General features: G+C 56.7%; 2 protein-coding genes across 20 annotated transcripts; both read right to left on the reverse strand.

Moving 5' to 3' along the window:
- Nucleotides 1-1133: 1133 nt before the first annotated feature.
- TNNT1 (troponin T1, slow skeletal type) lies at nt 1134-14980 on the reverse strand. Of its 18 annotated transcripts, none has more exons than XM_005655965.4 (14): nt 14930-14980; nt 13269-13311; nt 13146-13159; nt 12875-12901; nt 12592-12624; nt 11798-11819; nt 9738-9801; nt 9212-9328; nt 8925-9002; nt 5128-5241; nt 4725-4834; nt 2230-2320; nt 2050-2090; nt 1134-1272 (listed from the first exon to the last, which is right to left on the reverse strand). In XM_005655965.4, exons 2-14 carry the CDS (start codon nt 13298-13300, stop codon nt 1227-1229), a joined length of 789 nt encoding a protein of 262 aa, XP_005656022.1. In that variant the 5' UTR covers nt 13301-13311; nt 14930-14980; the 3' UTR covers nt 1134-1226.
- A 1544-nt stretch (nt 14981-16524) lies between these two features.
- Nucleotides 16525-20187, reverse strand: TNNI3 (troponin I3, cardiac type). 2 transcript variants are annotated; one of them, NM_001098599.1, is given in 8 exon segments: nt 16527-16669; nt 17415-17591; nt 18119-18208; nt 18602-18733; nt 19017-19058; nt 19491-19577; nt 19738-19750; nt 20041-20112. In NM_001098599.1, coding segments are annotated over 8 exon segments (636 nt in total). In that variant the 5' UTR covers nt 20052-20112; the 3' UTR covers nt 16527-16585.
- Nucleotides 20188-20868: the final 681 nt, after the last annotated feature.

The raw sequence follows: 20868 nt of genomic DNA on the forward strand, positions 1-20868 counted from the left end.
ACTCTCTCCTGGGTACCTTCTGATTCAACTGGGACAGTGTCCAGGGGTGTCTCCTCTATCTGACCTGGAGTTTCCTGAGGGCCTGAATCTTTTTTTTTTTTTTTTAAGGGCTGCACCCACAGCACATGGAGGTTCCCAGGCTAGGGGTCCAGTCGGAGCTGTAGCCACTGGCCTACACTACACCACAGCCACAGCAACTCAGATCTGAGCCACACCTGCGACCTACATCACAGCTCATGGCAACACCAGATCCTTAACCCACTGAGGGAGGCCAGGGATCGAACCCTCGCACTCATGGATGCTGGGTGTGTTAGTTAACCGCTGAGCCATCACCAGGAATACCGCCTCTGCTGCTGCCCACCCCCCCCGAGCCCCAGGGGGAAAAAAAAGAAATTTTACACTTAAGAGACTCATACTATGAAAGACATCCCATGGCTGACCTACTTGTGACTCTGCACACTAAAATTTGACATTAATTTGTCACTGAGCGGCCCCTCCCATGGACGAACTGGACATGTTTTAGTCTGGCTGGGTTTTGCGTTCCCATAGCGAAAAACCTGCCGTTTCGAAGTGTGTAATTCAGTGGGGATTTTCAGCCCGTTCACAAAGTTGTGCAGGCATTACTATTCGCTGATTCCAGAACATTTCACCACCCCCAAAAGAAACACAATTCCTTCTAGCTATCACCTCCCATCCCCCCAAGCCACTCCTTCCTGTCTCTAGGGATTTGCCATCTGGACATTTCCCATCGTGGGAATCACCTGGTGCGTGGCCTTGTGTGTCCAGCTGCCGTCATTCAGCACGATTTGGAGACTGAGCTGCGGTGCTTTGTAGCCCTTCATCCATGGACGGGCTTGTGGGTTCTTTCCACTTCTTGGCTCTGGCACTGATGCTGCTGCCAAGGTTAGGTTTCGGGAGGACATAATCTCAGTTCTCGTGGGTGGCTGGGTTCTGCGGTCTCTCTACGTTTAACTTTTTGAGGAACTCCCAGACGGCCTTCCACAGAGGCGACACCACGTTAGGTCCCCAGCCCCTGTGTGTGTTCCCACTGCGGGGAAGCATCGCCCGAGAGCGGCGGCCCCGCCCTTGACTGGGGGGCCCGCGCATTAAGAAGAGGCAAGGAACTCAGCAGGTGCCAGGAGTGGAGCATTTATTTCAAGCCCCAGGTGGGACACACACTGCAACGGCGGCTCCTCGGTGCTCAGGGTGGGCGAGCGCCCACCTGCTCACTTCCAGCGGCCTCCGACGCGGCCTTTCCCGGCCCCCTTCCGGCTGGAGGAGGAGGAGGGGTATCAGGCAGGAGGACCTCCTCGGAGTCGGGGCCCCTGCCCTCGATTCGGGAAGTCCCCCCCTCCCAAACGCCCGCCTGCCCCTCCCCGCAAGTGCCTTGTGGTTGGGGTCCCTGCCTGGGGTGGAGCGGTGAACAGATGGGGCGGGAGCTGCTATCGGTGGGTGAGTTCAGGATGTCCCCGTGGGTGCTGATACATGTTTGGGGGCACCAGGCTGGGCCAAGGAAGGGAAAGGAAGGACCGCGTGCAGGGAGGCCGGGAGGGTTGGGGTGAACGAGGCAGAAAGTTGGAAATGAAGCAAAGAGAGAAGCACAGAAGGCGGAAGGGAAGGAAGGTGGGCGGGAAGCAAAGCGGGAGACAGAGCAAGGGACAGAGAACGAGACGGGCTGCTCCGCCTCGGCGCTAGTGACATTTGGGGGCCGGACCCTTCTCTGAGGCGGGGGCGTCCTGGGTAGAGTAGGACGTTGAGCGGCAGCCCAGGGCTCCACCCACCAGCTCCCTGGAGCTCCCCCCTCCCCCGGTGTCCCCTGGGGTGGGGACAGGATCAGCCCCTGTCCCAGAGCCAGTGATTTAGAAGGACGGAGGAACAGGGATGGAGACCCCAGAAGAGAGACGGACAAATAACGAGGGCGTCCCAGAGAAAGAGGGGCCAAGACAGAGACCCCAAGAAGGGGGGTGCGGAGTGAGGGGCAGCGGGAAGGAAGGAAAGAGAGGCCCGAGAGGCGGCGCGGGGGGGGCCTCGGTGCGCGTTCACACTTACAACTTCTGGGCGTGGCTGATGCGGTTGTACAGCACGTTGATCTGGTGGGGAGACGGGAGGGAGACGCTCGCAGAGCCGGAGGGACATGCCGGCCCGCTCCCGCCCACTCCTCACAACCCCGCCCACCCGCCCCGCCCCCGTCTCCCACCCGGCCTGCGCCTGCCCAGAGATGGATCTCACCTCGTATTTCTGCTGCTTCAGCTTCGCCATCAGGTCAAACTTCTCCGACTCCAGCTGGTGGATCCAATCCGACAGTTCCTGGGCCTTCTCCCTGGCAGGGCAGAAGGGCTGTCATGGAAGGGAGCCAGGCCATGCGCCGGGCCCAGAAAGGCTGAAAGATCCCTCCAAAGCCACACAGAGGCCGTGTGTGCCGGTGCCAGTTTGTCAATATTTGAAGACACAGTACTCAAATATTGTGACATTTTGCAGCACAGGGTTTTTAGGTCTCTGCCCACCTCCTTCCTTTCCTTGGTTAACGGCCCAAGTCCTGGAGTCAGAAAGCCTTGGTTCAAACACCGGCTCTGGAATTCCCTGGTTTGTGACTACAACCAAGCGACTCCCCCTGGGATCCTGTTTCCCTCTCCAGAGAAACATAGAAATAAAACTGTGAAACAGGTGGCTGGTTGCCCACCCAATATCCCTTCTTTCTTCCTTAAATTCAGAATTTTTTGCAGCAGACTCAGTTTAAAAAGCTACTCTTCCCAGTAACTCCCTTGCAGGTAGGCTGGCCAATGAGATCAAAATGGGTCATTGGGTAGAGATTCCAGGTAAGCCTGTGTGGTTCTTCCCTTGCAATTTCTTTCTGCTGCTTGGCTGTGATGGCTGGAGCACCAGCAGCCACTTTGGAATATGAGGTGATATTGAGGTTGGACATAGTGGTGAAACAGAAAAATAGGAAATGGGAGTTCCCCTTATGGCTCAGCAGTTAATGAATCCAACTAGGATCCATGAGAACGCAGGTTTGATCCCCAGCCTTTCTCAGTGGGTTAAGGATCCAGCATTGCTGTGAGCTGTGGTGTATGTTTCAGATGCAGCTAGGATCCCAAGTTGCTGTGGCTGTGGTGTAGGCTGGCGGCTGCAGCTCTGATTCGACCCCTAGCCTGGGAACCTCCATATGCCGCGGGAGCAGCCCTAGAAAAGGCAAAAAGACAAAAAAAAAAAAAAAAAAAAAAGGATCCAAATTACAAGTGGATGTGTGGTGGGGGAAGGGAAGAGGAGGAAAAAGGAAAAGGGAACATTACTTAATGCCCGGCACCTGTGATGACGTGGTTGGAAGGAGAGTGCGTAGCTGGTGGCAGGCGGGAACCTTCCAAGAGCCAATTCTGCACATCCTTCCCCGACTGCGAGTGCAGAGCCCTCACACCCGTCATTTGAAATCAGCCACGTGGGAGATTACACCACGGAAAGGAGCGAATGCTAAGAATATGGACTTTTAGCTCCTGAAGAGCCTTTTGTTATGTATTGACCATCATACCCCTTTATAGAACAGTGACAAAGAACACAGACTGCCCAGGGTTCAAATCCCCATTCTTTCACTTGTAAGCTGTGCAACTCTAGAAAGTTTACATAACCTCTCTGTACCTCAGGTTGCTCTTCTTCTTTTTATTTTCTTTTAGGGCTGCACCTGCGGCATATGGAGGTTCCCAGGCTAGGGGTCTAATCGGAGATGTAGCCACTGGCCTACACCACAGCCACAGCCACGCCAGATCCGAGCCACGTCTGTGACCTACACCACAGCTCACGGCAACACCAGTCCTTGACCCGCTGAATGAGGCCAGGGATCCAATCGGCATCCTCATGGATCCTAGTCGGGTTCTTCACCTCTGAGCCATGAAGGGAACTCCCGGGTTGCTCAATTTCAAGATAATGGTAACAACAATATCTCTCTCTTCTGTGAGCCCTCCGGAGGGAGCTGCTGGTGTTATCGTCATCTCACTGACCTTTGGCAGCTCTGCCAGGTAGATTTTATCATGCCCTCATTTTACCAATGAGGAGAAAAGCCTGAGAGGAGTTGAACAATGTGCCTAAGAAGACACAGCTGTAAGCGGTGGAGCCGGCACTGAGCCCTGGGCAAGTGGTTTCAGATTTGGAGCCGCAAAGCCCAAGACCGTCCCCAGCCTTCCCTCCAGCGGCTTATCCTGAGATGCAGGCTGTGTGATGCATGAGCTGTGAAGGGTGAGGCAGAGCCCACCCGGAAGAGACGGGGCTGCAAAAGTGTTGCCAGCCCGTCTGATTTTAATTCGAGTAGACGATGGGGCTCAGGGAAATTTCCACGGTGGCCTAGGGGTTAAGGATGTGGCGTCACTGCCATGGCGTGGGGTACTGGCTCAGTTCGATCCCTGGCCTGGGTGCAGCCAAAAAGAAAAAGGAAAAAAAAAAAAAAAAAACTGGGCCCATTTGGAGTTCCTGGGGCATTATTAAGACAATATCATTTCCTAATCTCCTTCTGTGAGCCCTGGCTTCCCATCACATTATCTCCCAGACTCTACAGGTCTCAGCAACTAAAAAAAGTCAGTCCTACCTCAGGGAAACGTTCCATAGGGGATGTTACAGCGGCCCAGAGAGAGAGAGAGACACTTGCCCAAAGTCACACCGCACCAGGGCTTCCTCCCACTCGGATCTAGGCCGGGGGTCCCCTTATCTGCCCGTCTCACCCCCAGGCCCCTCCCGCCTACCGGAGCTGGTCCTCTCCCATGTGGTCGATATTCAGAGGCTTTTTACGCTCGGACAGAATGCGCTGTTTCATCTCACGCCCTGTCTGGCGCTTGCCCCGCTTCTGTTCTGCCTGAGGGTTGGGAGGGGACATGTTGAGCTGGAGGATGGATCCTCTGGATGGTTCCCTACCAGAACCCAGGGGCCTACACCACCTGCCACCTCCTCCCCCAGGACCCAGGGGCCTACACCACCTGCCACCTCCTCCCCCAGGACCCAGGGGCCTACACCACCTGCCACCATCCCCCCCAGGACCCCAGGAATCTAGACCCCCCCCCAGCTTCTCCTCCCTCAGACCCAGGACTCTGGCCCCCAGCCCCTCCTCCCTAGGAACCCAGCCCTCAGGCCCCAGCAGAGTGAACTCACCTTGACCAGGTAACCCCCAAAATGGGCCCCCATGTTGGACAGAACCTTCTTCTTTTTGGCGTCATCCTCGGCCCGCTTCTTAGCCTCTTCCTCTTCCTTCCTCATCTTCTCCTCCTGTGGGAAGGAAGGGCTTAATCCCAGGCCTCCCCCAGCCCTGGACTGCGAGGGAAGGGGACCTGGGTTCTTTTTTTTTTTTTTTTTTTGTCTTTTGTTGTTGTTGCCATTTCTTGGGCCGCTCCCGCGGCATATGGAGGTTCCCAGGCTAGGGGTCCAATCAGAGCTGTAGCCACCGGCCTACGCCAGAGCCACAGCAACGCGGGATCCGAGCCGCATCTGCAACCTACACCACAGCTCACGGCAACGCCGGATCGTTAACCCACTGAGCAAGGGCAGGGACCGAACCCGCAACCTCATGGTTCCTAGTCGGATTCGTTAACCACTGCGCCACGACGGGAACTCCGAGACCTGGGTTCTTGAAGCAAGGATCAGTGAGACCCAAGCAGGAAAGACAAGGTCAAGACTGCCGACATCCCCCCGCCCCCAACCTCCCGGCCCTTCCAGGCCAGGCTGTGTGAGCACCTGCAATCCTTCCCCCTCTTTTGGCCTTTTTATACCCCCCCACCCCCGCAGCAAGAAAGTAAGCTGGGGTGGGGGTGGAACCTGCTTGCTTTTTTCTGCATGTTCCCACCTGAAATGACCAATGGCGACCTTTGCTGTGTGACCTCAGTGCAGACACATACCCTCTCTGGGACTTACTCTCTCTTAGTCTCATGAAGAGGAGAATGACTGTCCTTGGAGGGTCAAGGAGGGCAACTGTCATGGGAATGGGGGGCGGGGCTTGGGACAGTAAAGAGGCCCTTGGCCTTGGAGTTCTGGTCGTGGTGCAGGGGAGACTAATCTGACAGATAGCCATGAGGTTGCAGGTTCAAGCCCTGGCCTTGCTCAGTGGGTTAAGGATCCGGCGTTGCTGTGAGCTGTGGTGTAGGTCACAGATGCGGCTTGGATCTTGTGTTGCTGTGGTGTAGGCCAGCAGCTACAGCTCCGGTTAGACCCCTAGCCTGGGAACCTCCATATGCCATGGGTATAGCCCTAAAAAGCAAAAAGAAAAGAAAAAAAAAGCAAAAGAAAAGAAAAAGAGGCTCTTGGGCTTGAGCCTGAGGAAACGATTCTAGAATAACTTGACTAAGCCATTACCACTTTAGAAAGTCTGACTGCATGTTCCAGAAATAGCAGCTTGTCCAGACAAGGCCCCCCGCTGCTGGAAGGGCAGGTGAAGTGGACATGCGGATTTTCCACTTGCCCAACCTTTCCCACTGAATTAGTCTCCTCTCACTGCGGAAATTCGCAAACACAGTGGCTTAAGACAATGCCCATCTTTTCTCCCCCACTTCTTTAATGCCAGGCCCATGGCATATGGAAGTTCCCGGGCTAGGGCTTGAACTGGAGCTGCGATATGGGATCTGAGCCTTGTCTACGAGCTATGCCACAGCTGAGGGCAAAGCTGGATCCCCGACCCACTGAGCAAGGCCAGGGATCGAACCCACATCCCCAGGGATACCAGCCAGGCTCCTTAGGGCCGAGCCACAACGGGAACTCTAACAAGTGTATTTATCATCTTATAGCTCTGCATGCAGACCAGAAGTCTGAAATGGGTCTTGTGAGCTGAAGTCAAGGTGTGAACAGGGCTGATTCTTTCTAGAAGCTCTAGGGGATATTCACATGTTTCCTTTTCCAGTTTCTGGGTGCTGCCCGCATGCCTGGGCTCGAGGCCCCTTCCTCCATCATCAAAGCTCCTCCCTCTTATAAGGACCTTTGTGAAGACACGGGGCTCACCCAGAAAATCCAGGATCCTCTTCCCATCTCAAGATCTTCAATTTAACGTCTGCAAAGGCTCTTTTATACCATGGAGGTCTCCTATTTCTAGTCTCTGGGAATTAGATGTGGACATCTTTGGGGACCCCTAGTCTTTGAAAGTGGTTTGAGGAGTTCCCATCATGGTGCAGCAGCAATGAATCCGACTAGGAACCACGAGGTTGTGGGTTCAATCCCTGGCCTCCCTCCGTGGGTTAAGGATCCAGCGTTGCCGTGAGCTGGGGTGTAGGTCACAGATGTGGCTCAGATCTGGCATCGCTGTGGCTGTTGTGTAGTCCAGCGGCTACAGCTCTCATTCGACCCCTATCCTGGGAACCTCCACATGCTGCAGGTGTGGTCCTAAAAAAAAGACAAAAAGATAAATAAATAAATAGCAGTGGTTCGACAAATACTATATGACATCACCTATGTGTGGAATCTAAATAATGTGTAAATGGAGCTCCCCTTATGGCTCAGCCATAACAAACCCGACTAGTATCCACGAGGATTCGGGTTTGATCCCTGACCTCTCTCAGTGGGGTAGGGATCTGGCATTGCCATGAGCTGTAGCAGCTGCAGCTTTGATTCAACCCCTACCCTGGGAACTTCCATATGCCGCTTGTGCAGCCCTAAAAAAAAAAAAAAAAGCAAAAACAGAGTTCCTGTAGCGGCTCAGTGGTTAACGAATCTGACTAGGAACCATGAGGTTGCAGGTTCCATTCCTGGCCTTGCTCCGTGGGTTAAGGATCCAGCGTTGCTGTGAGCTGTGGTGTAGGTCGCAGATGCAGCTTGGATCCCACGTTGCTGTGGCTGTGGTGTAGGCTGGCAGCAACAGCTCTGATTAGACCCCTAGCCTGGGAACCTCCATATGCTGCAGGTGTGGCCCTAGAAAAGGCAAAAAGTCAAAAAAATAAAAAAATTTTAAAAATTTAAAAAGCAAAAAAATAAAATATAGACAATAAAATAAAATATGGTGCAAAATGAACCAATCCACAAAACCCAAACAGACTCAGAAACATGGAGAACAGACTTGAGGTTGCCAAGGGGGAGGGGAAGGGGGAGGGATGGACGGGGAGTTTGGGGTTGGCAGATGCAAACTATGACCTTTAGAATGGATAAGCAATGAGGTCCTGCTGGACAGCACAGGGAACTCTGTCCAGTCACTTGGTATAGGACATGGTGGAGGGTAAAATAAGGAAGGCAATGTATGTGCGTATATATGGCTGGGTCACTCAGCGGTGCAGCAGAAATTGGCACAACACTGTAAATCAACTATACTTTAAAAAAAAAATTGTTTGTTGAAAAGTGGTTTGAGTGAGCCACTACTTAATATCAAGTTGAGGCATCTTCCAAGGCCTGAACCAAGAGGAGCATTGCAGCCACTCGCCCCCAGTTAGCCAGTGATTCACTCCACAATGGACAGGTGAACAATCTGAACATACCCCAGGATTTTGCAAAAGACAGAGGAAAGGGGGGTTTAAGCCAGAGCAGCTGGTGGCCATTTACTACCCCTGCCTGGGAACAGGGGTGTCCAGTAGGATGACCAACAATCTGGTTCTTCCAGGGCTGATGGGAGGCAGGATTTTCAGACTCAGACCAGGAGAGTCCAGGGCAAACCAGGATACGTTGGTCACCCCAGTGTCCACAGAAATATTGGCCAAGGGATGAGAAGAGAATAGCTGGGTTTTTGTGGTATTAGTTGAGTCCCTTGATCCAGCCATGCCTGAAGCAAGACATACCCTGAACCATTTAGTTCTATGACCAGATAAAGTTCTCCTTCTGCTAAATTCAGTTGGGGTTGGGGCCCTTCCAATAGAAAGATCCTTGAGTAACAGCAAGAGGGCTTTCTTGGGATCATGGAGAATATCCTGAAGGGAAAATCTGAGTGTATTCCCAGCTGGGAAATTAACATTTGGGCCCCTGGGAGGAGGGGAAGCACCACCCACCGCCAGTTTAGCCTGACGCTCCCGCTCCTTCTCGGTTCTGAAGCGCTGTTGCTCAGCTCTCTCTGCCCGGCGCCGCTCCTGGGGGAGGGAGAAGAATGAAGGGGTGCAGGAACCCCCTTACCCCTTCCCAGGTTAGGTCAAGAGTGAGATGGATACCGACTTGGGTACATCCCCCAAAGTTTCAGCCTCGGGTCTGTACTGGACGGGAACGGTTCTCTGTATCTCCCAAGACCCAAAGGATGGAAGGAAGGGGAAGAATCTGGGGGACCCCGCCTCCCCCGACTCACAATACGCTCTTTCAGCGCCACGAGCTCCTCTTCCTCTTTCTTGCGCTGCTCAAAATGCACGTCAATGAGCGTCTGCAGCTCCAGCAGATCTTTTTCCATGCGCTTGCGGTGAATGTCCTATGGGACAGAGTGAGAGGCCGGTCATTCCCAGGCGGTGCGGGAGAAGGCGCCCTTGGCACTTCTGAGACGGCTGGGCAGGCAGAGCCCTTCAGGGCGGCAAGAACGCGTGGGCTTGACCATCTCAGACAGACGGCTGCCATGCACCTTGTGTCCAGCAGGGGGAAGCAAAGCATCGTGCTCGGACGCTGGGGGGCTCCCGGGACAAGAAAAAAAGGGAGCAGGGAAAAAACAAAGAGAAGGAAAAAGACGCCAAGAGAGAAGGAGGAGGGGGATGGGGAGGATGAGAAAGGGGAGGGAGAGAGGAAGGGGGAGGGGAGGGGAAGGGGAAGATAGGGAGGGGGAGCTCTTCCTAACGGGAACCCTAAAGGCCAGAAGCCCCGCGTGGGATGAGGTGTCTGTTACTTACATCGAAGTCCACGCGTTCCCCCTCTGGGATCTTCGGGGGGATCAGTGGAGGCACCACGGGACGGCTGAGTGGACAGAAGGGGAGAAACACCGAGTATTTTGACCTCTCTGATGGGCTGCACCAGCCACACGTGTGTGATGCCTGAGCACCTGGAACGTGGCTGGTCCAGATCAGAGGCGCTTGACCAAAATCATGTAAAATATTTCGCTAGCAATGTTTTTATGGATTAGTGTTGAAATGATGAGATTTTAGGTATAACAAGGGTGAATAAAATATGCTATTGGGAAGAATTTTACCTATTTCGTTTTACTTTCTTTTTTTTTGTCTTTTCTATGGCTGCATATGGAAGTTCCCAGGCCAGGGGTCAAATCCGAGCTGTAGCTGCGGGCCTATGCAATATGGGATTTGAGCGGCGTATGCGACCTACACCACAGCTCAAGGCAACGCCGGACCACTGAGCGAGGCCAGGGATCGAACCACAACCTCATGGTGCCTAGTCGGATTCGTTAACCACTGAGCCACGACAGGAACTCCTGCTTTTACTTTTTAAAATGTGGCTACTACTAAAAAAAAAAAAAAAAAAAAAAAAAAAAAAAGGTTCGTTTGGATCTTGCTGTTGCATTTGTATGGGGCATCTCTGGGGATACGCCTTTGCCTTCTTGAAGCCCAGCCCCGAACTCCCACTTCTTGAAATTTTCTCTTTCTTTGGTTTCTAAGAACACGCTTTCTTCTGATAGGCTTCCTAAGGCTCTGCCTGCCCTCATCGCTGTCTCCTTGTCCCCTGGTGAGAGTTTTACCCTCTGATTCATTTGTAGGAAATGCTAGTGATTAATATCATTCATCTGTGACTTGGATTCTCCTCAATTACTGAGGATTCACCAACACTGGTCTCCAGCTCAGACTCTCTCCCAATCTCCAGACTCCAGGTAACGGATGGCTCCATGCCCCAGCTGAGCTCCCCAACCTGGAAATCTCTCCGTCTGTGGCCCCCTTTCCACCCCCTGCCCCCTGCCCAGGCTTAGGCCTTCTTCCCTGAAAACTCACCAAATTCTACAGTTCTCTGGCCATGCCACATGGCTTCACGCCCCCGGGCCTTTGCACATGCTGTGTGCTCAGCTTGCAATGGCCTTCGCCTGACATTCTCCGCACCTGAGGCCTTCCTGCCTCCAACGAGCTTTCCTGATGCTGCAGCCCAGCTGTGTCCTCACTCCCATCTGACTCTGCCTCCTCATCCCTCAAGCCGTGGTGAAACTCCACTGTCCACTGCATCTCATGCTCAGATTGCAACACCAATCTCTGGCCCCAAGGTCCCCACCTCCAGGTCTCCTCTCCCTCTCCCAAGGAGCTCTCACAGCCTGGCCTCCACCTGTCTGCAGAGCTTGGATCCTCAAAGACTGGCCGAGATCTGGCCGCTGGACCTTGCACCTTCTGCATTGCTTCCTCGACTACAATCTCTCCCACCTCCTTCAATTAGCAAACTCCCAGGACTCAGGGCAGCACCTCCCCCAGGAAGCCCTCCATGACTGCCACCGGGCATAGCTAGGGCCTCTTCTGTGCTACCATCTTTGTATCTGGGTCTGCTTCACCAGCAGGGCAGCCACACTCTGACTCATCAAATACCATGGGAAGTTCACCAGAAATGTTTGCTGAAGGACAGAATCACTGTCCTTTCGTAGGTGTCCCTCCCCCTCTCCTCTGTCTTTTTTTTTTTTTTTTTTTTTTTTCTTTTTTGTCTTTTGCCTTTTCTAGGGCTGCTCCTGCGGCCTATGGAGGTTCCCAGGCTAGGGGTCCAATCGGAGCTGTAGCCACCGGCCTACACCACAGCCACAGCAACGCGGGGTCCGAGCCGTGTCTGCGACCTACACCACAGCTCACGGCAATGCCGGATCCTTAACCCACGGAGCAAGGCCAGGGATGGAACCTGCCACCTCATGGTTCCTAGTCGGATTCATTAACCACTGCGCCACGACGGGAACTCCTCCTCCCGTCTTTTTTTGCACCCTGTCTCTGAAGGCAGGGGCTAGATCTAAGAGACCCCACCCCCAGCCCTAGGATCTCACCTTGGCTTGGGGCGCTCCTCTTCTGTTGGGGGGGGGGGATACAAAGACACAATTAGCAAGAGTTTGTGGGCGTGGGAGGACGCGACACACCCAAAGGTGGGCCCTCCTCGCCCCCCCAAGACTTGGTCCCCAGGCCCAGTTCCCTTGTCCTGCAGCCCTGGGGGAGGGGTATGGCGGGGGTAAAAGAGGAGAAGGGAAATCGGGGTGGCCGTAAAGGGAGGGAGGGGTCACACGCATCAGATATACATTCAGAACCGGTGTGGGGATTCCCCCCCTCCACTCGCTTCGCTGGGAAACCAGGCTTCCAAACCCCCCACCCTCCTTCTGCAGACCCAGAGCTCCTGCCCTCCTCCCCAAGCCCTCTGTTCACTCGGGGACCCTGGAGTTGTGTCCCCAGCCACCTCCCCCTTGGGGACACAGGAATCCAGACCCCCACTGCTACCCCCTTCTGCAACCCAGGCCCCAACCTTTGAATGTATATGGGGGAGAAAAATAACAGGCGAAGATGAGAGGGGAGGAGGGGTGCCTCTCCGCAAACATCCAACCCTTCTATAAGTATTCCTCCAGTCTGGGGAAGAAGGCTTGGGTGTCGGTCCCTTTAAGAAGGAAGGGAACGGGTTAAAGCCGCTGCGAGGCTATTTCCCTTCGTGGCCACCAGAGGGCGCGCGGGCTCTCCGGGGCTTAAAGGACCGGGTCCGGGGCGGGTTATGGGGGCGGGGAGGGAGTTCTCGTGGAGGTCAGGGCCCAGAGGACACCCCGCAATTGGTCTCAGGAAGCGAAGCAGCCGCGGTTACCTCGCTCTGCCACCGGCTCTGGCTCCTCGGGGGCTGGGGAGGGGGCAGGAGGAGAAGCGAGGGTTTGGGGAGCCAGGGGAGGGGAGCGGCCAGGCCCGGATGCAGGGGGGGAGAGAGGGGAGAGAGGGGAGAGGCTGTTAAAGGAACTGAGGCCGAGAACCCCGAAAGCCCCGCGCCCCGCCCGGCCTGCACCCCTGGACCAGCGGGCCCCCCACCCACCCGCCTGTCCCCCACCCCCCCAGACCTGCGTCCAGCTCCAGACCTGCGGAGTCCGGGGCCTCACCTTCCTCCTCCTCAGCAGCCTCCTCTTCTGGAAGGGGTCGGGGAGAGAGAAGAGGGGTTAGGGGCCCAGGGGGACCCGGGGTGGAAGGGCTTTCAGAGAGGGGACCCAGTGGGTGAGGGGGCAGAGACCCAGGTTCGGGCTCGAGTCTCAGCTGGGCGGGGCGGGGGGGGGGGACCCGTCAGCCTCAGCGGCCGCCGGGCACGATGGGCTTTTCCCTCCCAGGAGGATGGGCGTCGGGCCGGTCGGGCGGGGTGGGCCGAAGTGCACTCACCTTCAGGCTGCTCCCTGAGGACCCGGGCGGGGAGAAAAGAGGGAGGGGGAGAGTTAGGCGCCTCGGAGGCGGAGGGGGTCTCCCCCGCTCCGAGCCCCCAGCCCTCCCGCCAGCATCACTCACTCCTCATATTCCTGCTCTTCGGCGTCAGACATCCTGGCGTGACCTAGAGAGGCAGAGAACGGGGGTCCAAACGAGGGACTCGGGATCCCCGACCTGGGGTCCCGACGCCCGGGTCTGAGGGACGAGGGGCTGGGGGCTGGATCCTGGGTCTGACGGGGGGGGGGGGGGCTGGGGCTGGACCCCTGGGTCTGGAGGAGGAGGGGCTGGGGCAGGACTCCAGGGTCTGAGGGAGGAGGGGCTGGGACCTGGACCCCTGGGTCCAAGGGAGGAGGAGCTGGGGGCTGGATCCTGGGTCTGAGGCCGGGGGCCTGGGGCTGGACCCCCGGGTCTGAGGGAGGAGGAGCTGGGGGCTGGACCCCTGGGTCTGAGGGAGAAGGGGCTGGGGCAGGACCCCTGGGTCTGAGGGAGAAGGGGCTGGGGCAGGACCCCTGGGTCTGAGGGAGAAGGGGCTGGGACAGGACCCCTGGGTCTGGGGGAGGAGGAGCTGGGGGCCCTCAACTCCCAAAGATTCCTAAACCGCGGATGAAGACAGGGCTTGGGAAGGTATGGCCCCACCAACCCCAAAGCCACAGGCCCCACCCCCTCACCACAGCTGCCCTCTTTTGTCTTATGACAAGTCCTTTGGAACCTGATCTGAGGAGGGATTAGGGGAAGGTATTTGGGGAAGACACAGTGGCCTGAAGACAATAGCTGCCCCACCCCCAAGGGCTATTTTGGGGGGATGTCGTGGAGGGTGACACAGAGGACATCTAAAAAGTATTCTAGGAGGAGGGGTTCTGGGAGAATTCATCATACCCACTCCCCTCTGCCACCCTTGTCCCCTCCCCTTTGGCTGGTTATCAGTCACCTTCACCCACAGCTGTGGAGGGGACAGGACACACAAGAGCAGCTTCTGTCCCCAGACCTCATCCTGACCCCTAAATACTAAGACTCCCCCAAATCTGAGGTCCCCAAATCTTAATACCCACAGATCCCAATTTAGGAATTCTGAAGATGGCTAAGTCCTCATATCTCCGGATTCTGACACCCCAACTGTTGATACTCCAGATTATGGGCCTGGCCACCCTAAAACCTTGACCCCCTCAGTCTTGAATCCTTAAATTTGGGAACCTTAAGCTTATGAGACCCCAAAACCTGGATGCCCAGACTCAGGGGCCCGATTCCTGATACCCCAAAATATGACTCCACAAATTCTAATACCTCCAATCATAAGATTTCAGATCCTGAGACCTCAATTCCTAAACCTCCAGATTCTGAGGCACTGCCCGCACCCTGGTCCTGACACCCAGACTGTCTGCCAGCCGAGCCCAGAGGTTCCCAATTTCTTTTCTTACTCCTTCTTGAATTATTATTTAATTTTATTGGAATAGAGTTGATTTATGAAGATTCCCAATTTCTGACATACCCTCAGAGCACCGAGGTCTGAAGATGTAAATTCTGGAGCTCCCAAATCCTGGCACCCCCCGGCCCCATTCCCTAGTCCCTCCATCCCAATACATGCCCCTCCATCCCCAGGTCCTTTGAAGCCTGGCCCCCTCAAATTCCCAGACCTTCGCTTTCAGGGCTCCTGGGCCTCCACACTTTTCCCCACCTCTCGTGTCTCCCACCACTCTGCCCCTCCCCCAAGGACCCCCCCCCCCCAGAGACCACAGGGCTGTTACCTGAGGTTGGGTCGGCAGAGGTGTACGCTTTGGGGCAGAGTCCAGTTGGGCAAGTCTAGCTGGGCACCCCGGGTTTATAGCCAGAGGCTCAGCCCCGCCCCGGGGGCAGAGGGAGGGGGAGAGAATTCCTTTCCTCAAACTCTCAGCCCAGCTCCGAGGCTGCCCTGCCCCCACCCTGGCTCCGTGTTCGGGATCCAGGCATCTCCCAGCTGCTCCAAGGCCTCTCCCCACCCCAGCCTCCCTGCCCAGAACCCCCGGGGGCTGGGTCAGGGCCCCCTCGGGCTCGCCACTGCCCAGGGCACGGGGCACGCTCTGCTCTGAAGTCGCCCGGGCTCAGCAGGCAGTAGGTCCCAGAGAATGCTTAGTGATGAAAGGGGAAAAGGGGCACTTTGCCCCGTGGCTCTGGTCCCCTGCTCTGCATCCCTCTGGGCCTCCTCCCCCCACACCCTGTTTCTCGGGCTCTGTGACTCTCCTTTTCTTTCTCCGTCTCTGTCTGTCTCTCTGTCCCCCCTCCCCACCCCCATCCCTTTGTCTGCCACCAGGATTCCACCCCGATGACAACAGGCGCTAAAGCCGAGAGACAGGTGTTGGGAGGTGGGGGGGGGGGGGAGTGTCAGCCCCGCAGGACCTCAGATTCCCCCCCTTCCATCTGACACGGCTCTTTCTGTTATCCCCTCCCCCTTCCCGGCCAAGCCATGACCTTGAACTCCGGGGGATTCCTCACTCCCTGTACCTCCGTGTCACTGTCTCTGTGTTTCAGACTCTGCATTTCGGGGTGGGGGGCTTGGGGGCTATCTTTGGCCTCTGTCCCTGTCTACGGTGTCTCCTGGTCTCCCTCTGCCCGTCAGTGACTGGGTATCTGACTGTCTTTAGCTCTCTGTCTCTATCTTTACAGCTCTTTGCGGGGGTGGGGGGACCTCTCTTTGTGTCTGCAGCTCTCCCTCTGTGGGGCCTCATTTCTTTCCATCTTTTTTTGTCTAAAAGGACTGTACCTGTGGCATATGGAGGTTCCCAGGCTAGGGGTCCAATCGGTGCTACAGGCTGTGGGCTTACACCACAGCCACAGCAATGCAAGATCCAAGTCGTGTCTGCGACCTGCACCACACCCCCGGCAACGCCGGATCCTTAACCCACTGGACGAGGACAGGGATCGAACCCATGTCCTCATGGATGCTAGTCGGATTCATTAACTGCTGAGCCATGACAGGACCTCCTGTGCGCCCTCATTCCTGTCTCTTCCCGGGCGGGCGAGGTCCTCTCTATTTCTCACTGAGTAGCCTGTGTCTGGTTTCCTCTCTCTCTGCACTTCTTTTTCTGCATCCGTCTCCTGTCCCTCTCCCTTGGCTGTCTGTCTGTCTGTCTCTCCCTGTGTCTCTGACTCAATCTGTCTGTGCCTCCATGTGTCCGTCTTTGGGCCTCGGTCTCGGCACCTCTATGCACCCCCCCACAGGGGGCAGAGGATCGGAGAACGCCCCCTATTGGAGACCCAGGTTTGCCCCTGGGGTGCGGTGTGGCTTTGGGGGAGCCTTGAGCTCAGGGGTCCCATGTCTCTCACAGCAAGACCCCAACCCCCAGAGTAGCAGACACACAGCCACTCCCAGCTCAGAGAGAAGCTTTATTCCTCAGGGTTGGGGCCAGGCTGCCCGTCAGGCCAGCTCAGCCCTCAAACTTTTTCTTGCGACCTTCCATCCCACTGAGCGCGTCGATGTTCTTGCGCCAGTCTCCCACCTCCCGGTTCTCCTGGGGGGATGGGGTCAGAGGTTAGGCTACCTTCCTGGTCTACAGGCTCTCAAATATCCTCCATGTGCCCTCTGTGCCCTTTTGCCCGCTGGGCCACTCTCTTCTGGATGCCCATTGCAGAATCTGCTTCTGGAACACTTCTTTTTTTTTTTTTTTTTTTTTTGTCTTTTCTAGGGCCGCTCTAGCAGCATATGGAGCTTCCCAGGCTAGGGGTCAAATTGGAGCTGTAGTGCCAGCCTATGCCAGAGCCACAGCAACGCGGGATCCGAGCCATGTCTGCGACCTACACCACAGCTCATGGCAATGCCGGATCCCTAACCCACTGAGCAAGGCCAGGGATCGAACCTGCCACCTCATGGTTCCTAGTCAGATTCGTTAACCACTGAGCCATGACGGGAACACCTGGAACACTTCTTCTTGTTCCTTCAGACAACCCTTCCCAATTTGCCCCACTTCCGGACCCTCTCCTGCACTTCCTGCCTCCCTCCTGCATGTCTATCTTCTTCCTGCACCTCTGCCTCCTTGCCACTTCCTCCCTCCCTACTCCACTTCCGGTATTCACCTTTGACCTTCTGTCTTCCTCTGGCATTTCCTGTGCCCCTCCTGTACTTCCTGCCGAGGACCCTTACCAGGTATTGCTCCCCACCACCCCAAGTGCCACCTGCCCTGAGTCTAGGCCATAGGATGGCAGCCCCCCACACCCTCTCGCCAAAGCACCCTCTTTCCTGGACCTAGTCACACTCACCTTCTCCGTGTCCTCCTTCTTCACCTGCTTGAGGTGGGCCCGCAGGTCTAAGGTCTCCTTAGCCCTGGCCCCCAGCAGTGCCTGCATCATGGCATCGGCAGAGATCCGCACCCTCCGCAGGGTGGGCCGCTTAAACTTGCCCCGAAGGTCAAAGATCTTCTGGTTCAGATCAGCGATCTAGAGGCAGCCATAAAGGGAGCCTCCACTCACCCCCCGCCTCACTCTTCCACCTGACTCTTCCCTCCTATCCCCATCCAGGCTTCATCCAGACTCTCCCTTGTTCAAGCTCCTACCACCTTTGGGACGAAACCCATGCTCCCCACCCTGGGACCTCAAGCCCTCCCCAATCTACCCCAGCCTCATCTCTGAAAACCGTGGACACAGCCCAGCCCAGCTACATGCATCACAGCTCCCTGGACCACACTTGAATTCATTTACCAACACGCGAGGCTCCAGCCACACATTTTCAAACATACTTTCTGCTTTCCCACCTGTGGGTTTTTGCATGTGCTGTTCTCTCTACCTGGAACAGCATTCCCTGATGGGATTGTACTCTGCCTCTGGCTCCTCCCTACCAGGCTCACAGAGCTGCCCAGCATCTCCTTGTGTCTGTGCCCATAATCAGGTGCAAGTGGCCAGGCTGAGACCAGAGCCCCAGGCACAGCACCTGCTCTGAAGGGACCCGACTGCCCAAGGCCTCCCACCTCCGTGATGTTCTTGGTGACTTTCGCCTCCACGTCGTATCTCTCCTCATCCACCTTGTCCACGCGGGCATGGAGCTGTCGGCACAAGTCCTGGTGGAGAAACACGGAGTGTGGGGGGGACTGCTGAAGGTGGGGGGCCAGGACTACAGGGTCTGAGGGAGGAGGGGCTGGGGATCTAGGTGTCTGGTCATGGAGGAGCAGACTGAAGCCAGACTGTGGGAAACGGCGACTAAAGCAAAGCTCCAGAGCCAGGTGTCTTCAGAATCTGGCCTGGAGAGGCTGGAGGAACGAGCCCCCAGGTTTTGCTATTGTAGGCATCGGCAAGACGGTATTTCTGAATTCCTGAGAGTAGGGATTGGGAGATTGGAGCAGAGGATCCTGAGCAGAAATGGGGTGTAGTAACTTTACCCCTGGAGAATGCAAGACTGGACCCTAGGAGCCTTGATCCCTCGTTGGGCCGGAATCCCTGATTAGAGCCGGTACCTGCAGCTCCGCGAAGCTCAGCCCGGCCAACTCCAGAGGCTGGCACCGCGTGCTCAGAGCACGCCCCTTCTCTCCGCGCCGCTCCTCTGCCTCCCGTTCCAGCTCCTGCTTCGCAATCTGCAGCATCAGGGTCTGGGGAGGGGAGGCAGGAACCGCAGCCCAGGTATCGGGATGAAGACAGCGAGGAACAGCCACCCCCACCCCCCGGCCCCGTCCCGTAATTCCAGGCCGGCTTCCAGAGACCAGTCCCCTCAATGTTGAGGTCCACCATTCCAAGGCCTCACCCCGCCCTCGGAGGGCGTCCCCTCCGCAAAACTTTCCAGGCCCCGCCCACTTGCTCATCCGAAGCCCCACCCCATCCTTCAAGCTCCGCCCCCAGAAGACACCTAGACGCCTTCTCCAGGCCCGTCCGCACCTTCAGCTGCAGTTTTCTCGAGGCGGAGATCTTAGACTTTTTCTGCCGGGGTGAGAGGGAGCAACAAAGGATGAGGGAGGGGAATCCAGAGGTGGACCCGCCCCCTCGAGCTAGGTCCGGATTTAGGCCCGCCTCCAACTCCAGCCTTCCATCTAAGGGAGGCCCCGCCCCTCGTTTCCTTCCACCAATCCGAGCTTCTGTCTCTGGATAGGCACCGCCCACCGTCCCTAAAGCATTCGCTTTTCCCAAGGGCAACGGGACTCCACCCATAGGCAGCTCTCCCCGAAAAGAGCCAGGATCCCTACTAAACTCCGCCCCTGAGGCCCTTCATCCGCTTGGGCTCCGCCCAAGACCAAGATCAGGTCTAGGCCCTGGCTCCGCCTCTCCTCCCCCAGGTGCAGGTAAACTAAGGCTGGAATCCGGGCTCTGTGAAGCCTACCCAAGCCCTGCCCACCGCGCTGGCCCCGATCTCACCTTGGCGTGCGGCTCGGTGGCGTAGGCGCGGTAGTTGGCGGAGGACCGGCGTCGCACCGGGGCCGGCGCGGGGCGCGAGTCCCCCGCCTGGGGTTGGGGAAACGGAGCTGGGTCACCGGAGGGACCCCCACCCACCCACACAGCCCTTCTCTGTGCGGTCCCGCCGCAGGGTCGCAGCCTCTAGCCCCAGAGTCCTCCCCGCAGCGCCCTCCCCCGCCGTGCGAGTCCAGCCCAATCCAGCTCTCACCGCATCGCCGCTCCTGGAGGGAGAGAAACCAGGGAAGGGGGTTAATGGTGGTCTGTGTCCTGTCAGTCCTCGTCCTAAGGGAGCCCAGAGACCTCTCTGACCCAGAGTCCCACCCACCAGCTCCGCCTTCTCGGTGCCTAGGGGTCGGATTCCCAAACTCGTAGCCTCATTCCGACACCCAGGGGTCCGGTCCCTACCTCCCTGCTCTGGCGGGGAGTCCTGCCTCATAGGAACCAGGGAGATATCTCCCCGACCCGCCGCTGCCTCCGGTCTCAGGAGTCCAGGCGACCCATTTTCACTCACCGGTCTGCCATGCTGTCTCCCGCCAGGAGGCAGAGAAGCGGGCAGGGGACTCTTGGAGGGTCAGTGAGGGAGTGTCCGGAGTGACCTTGAAGGCCCCTGGGACTTCTGTCTTGTCTGTTCTCCTCGAGCCTCACAGAGGACACAGAGGAGAAGGGCGAGGACAGAGACTAAATATATTGCTGCCCCCTCCTCCCCTGCCCAGCACTAGAGATAACGGGGCGCGTGAGGGGTGGGGCGGGCCCGGCTCCAGCTGGATCACCCTTCCACCTCCGGGGCCTGGGAATCCAGCCCCTCCTTCCTCCCACCTAGGAGTCCAGGCCCCCAACCCCCTGCTCTCTCAGATCCAGGAATTCAGCCCCCACCCTCCCCAACTAAATTGCTATCTCCCTAAGGGCTGGTACTTTGTCTTTCTCATCATGTTATGGACAGTTGCAGTGCCCTAAACCTGTTAGGCCGTCAATGTATTTTCTGATTTATTTGAGGTTCTAGATGTGGTGTGCCCAGACTCTCGGCAGGCAGTACACGCCACTAGGAAACCCAGAAATCTGGTCTTGGTTTCCTCTCTTGACCACTCCTGTCCCTCCCCTTTCCTAGCCCTGGAGACAGATTTTTTTTTTTTAAGGCCATATCCGGGTCATATGGGGGTTCCCAGACCAGGTGTGGAATCCGGGGTGTAGCCGCCGGCCTACACCACAGCCACAGCAATGTCAGATCCCAGCCGCGTCTGTGACCTACACCACAGCTCATGGCAACGCCAGATCCTTCACCCACTGAGCAAGGCCAGGGATGGAACCTGCGTCCTCATGGATGCTCGTCAGATTTGTTTCC

The sequence above is a fragment of the Sus scrofa genome, chromosome 6 (assembly GCF_054392235.1).
Source record: "Sus scrofa isolate SSC_HxYL_T2T_F1_AM1 chromosome 6, Sscrofa_HxYL_maternal_Yorkshire_Landrace_v2.0, whole genome shotgun sequence".
NCBI classification, from domain to species: Eukaryota; Metazoa; Chordata; class Mammalia; order Artiodactyla; family Suidae; genus Sus; species Sus scrofa.

What these genes read in the sequence shown, in the direction of transcription:
- TNNT1 (XM_084958551.1), bottom strand. Translation starts at nt 13,300, where the DNA reads ATGTCTGACGCCGAAGAGCAGGAATATGAGGAG. An exon ending in AGCGTCAGGCTAAACTGGCG is followed by an intron (nt 5,242 to 8,924) that starts GTGGGTGGTGCT and finishes TCCTTCCCACAG; the next exon opens with GAGGAGAAGATGAGGAAGGA. An exon ending in TTGGGGGTTACCTGGTCAAG is followed by an intron (nt 4,835 to 5,127) that starts GTGAGTTCACTC and finishes CCCAACCCTCAG; the next exon opens with GCAGAACAGAAGCGGGGCAA.
- TNNI3 (XM_084957926.1), bottom strand. Translation starts at nt 18,727, where the DNA reads ATGCTGCAGATTGCGAAGCAGGAGCTGGAACGGGAGGCAGAGGAGCGG. An exon ending in TGAGCTTCGCGGAGCTGCAG is followed by an intron (nt 18,209 to 18,601) that starts GTACCGGCTCTA and finishes TTTCTCCACCAG; the next exon opens with GACTTGTGCCGACAGCTCCA. An exon ending in AGAAGGAGGACACGGAGAAG is followed by an intron (nt 16,670 to 17,414) that starts GTGAGTGTGACT and finishes CCATCCCCCCAG; the next exon opens with GAGAACCGGGAGGTGGGAGA.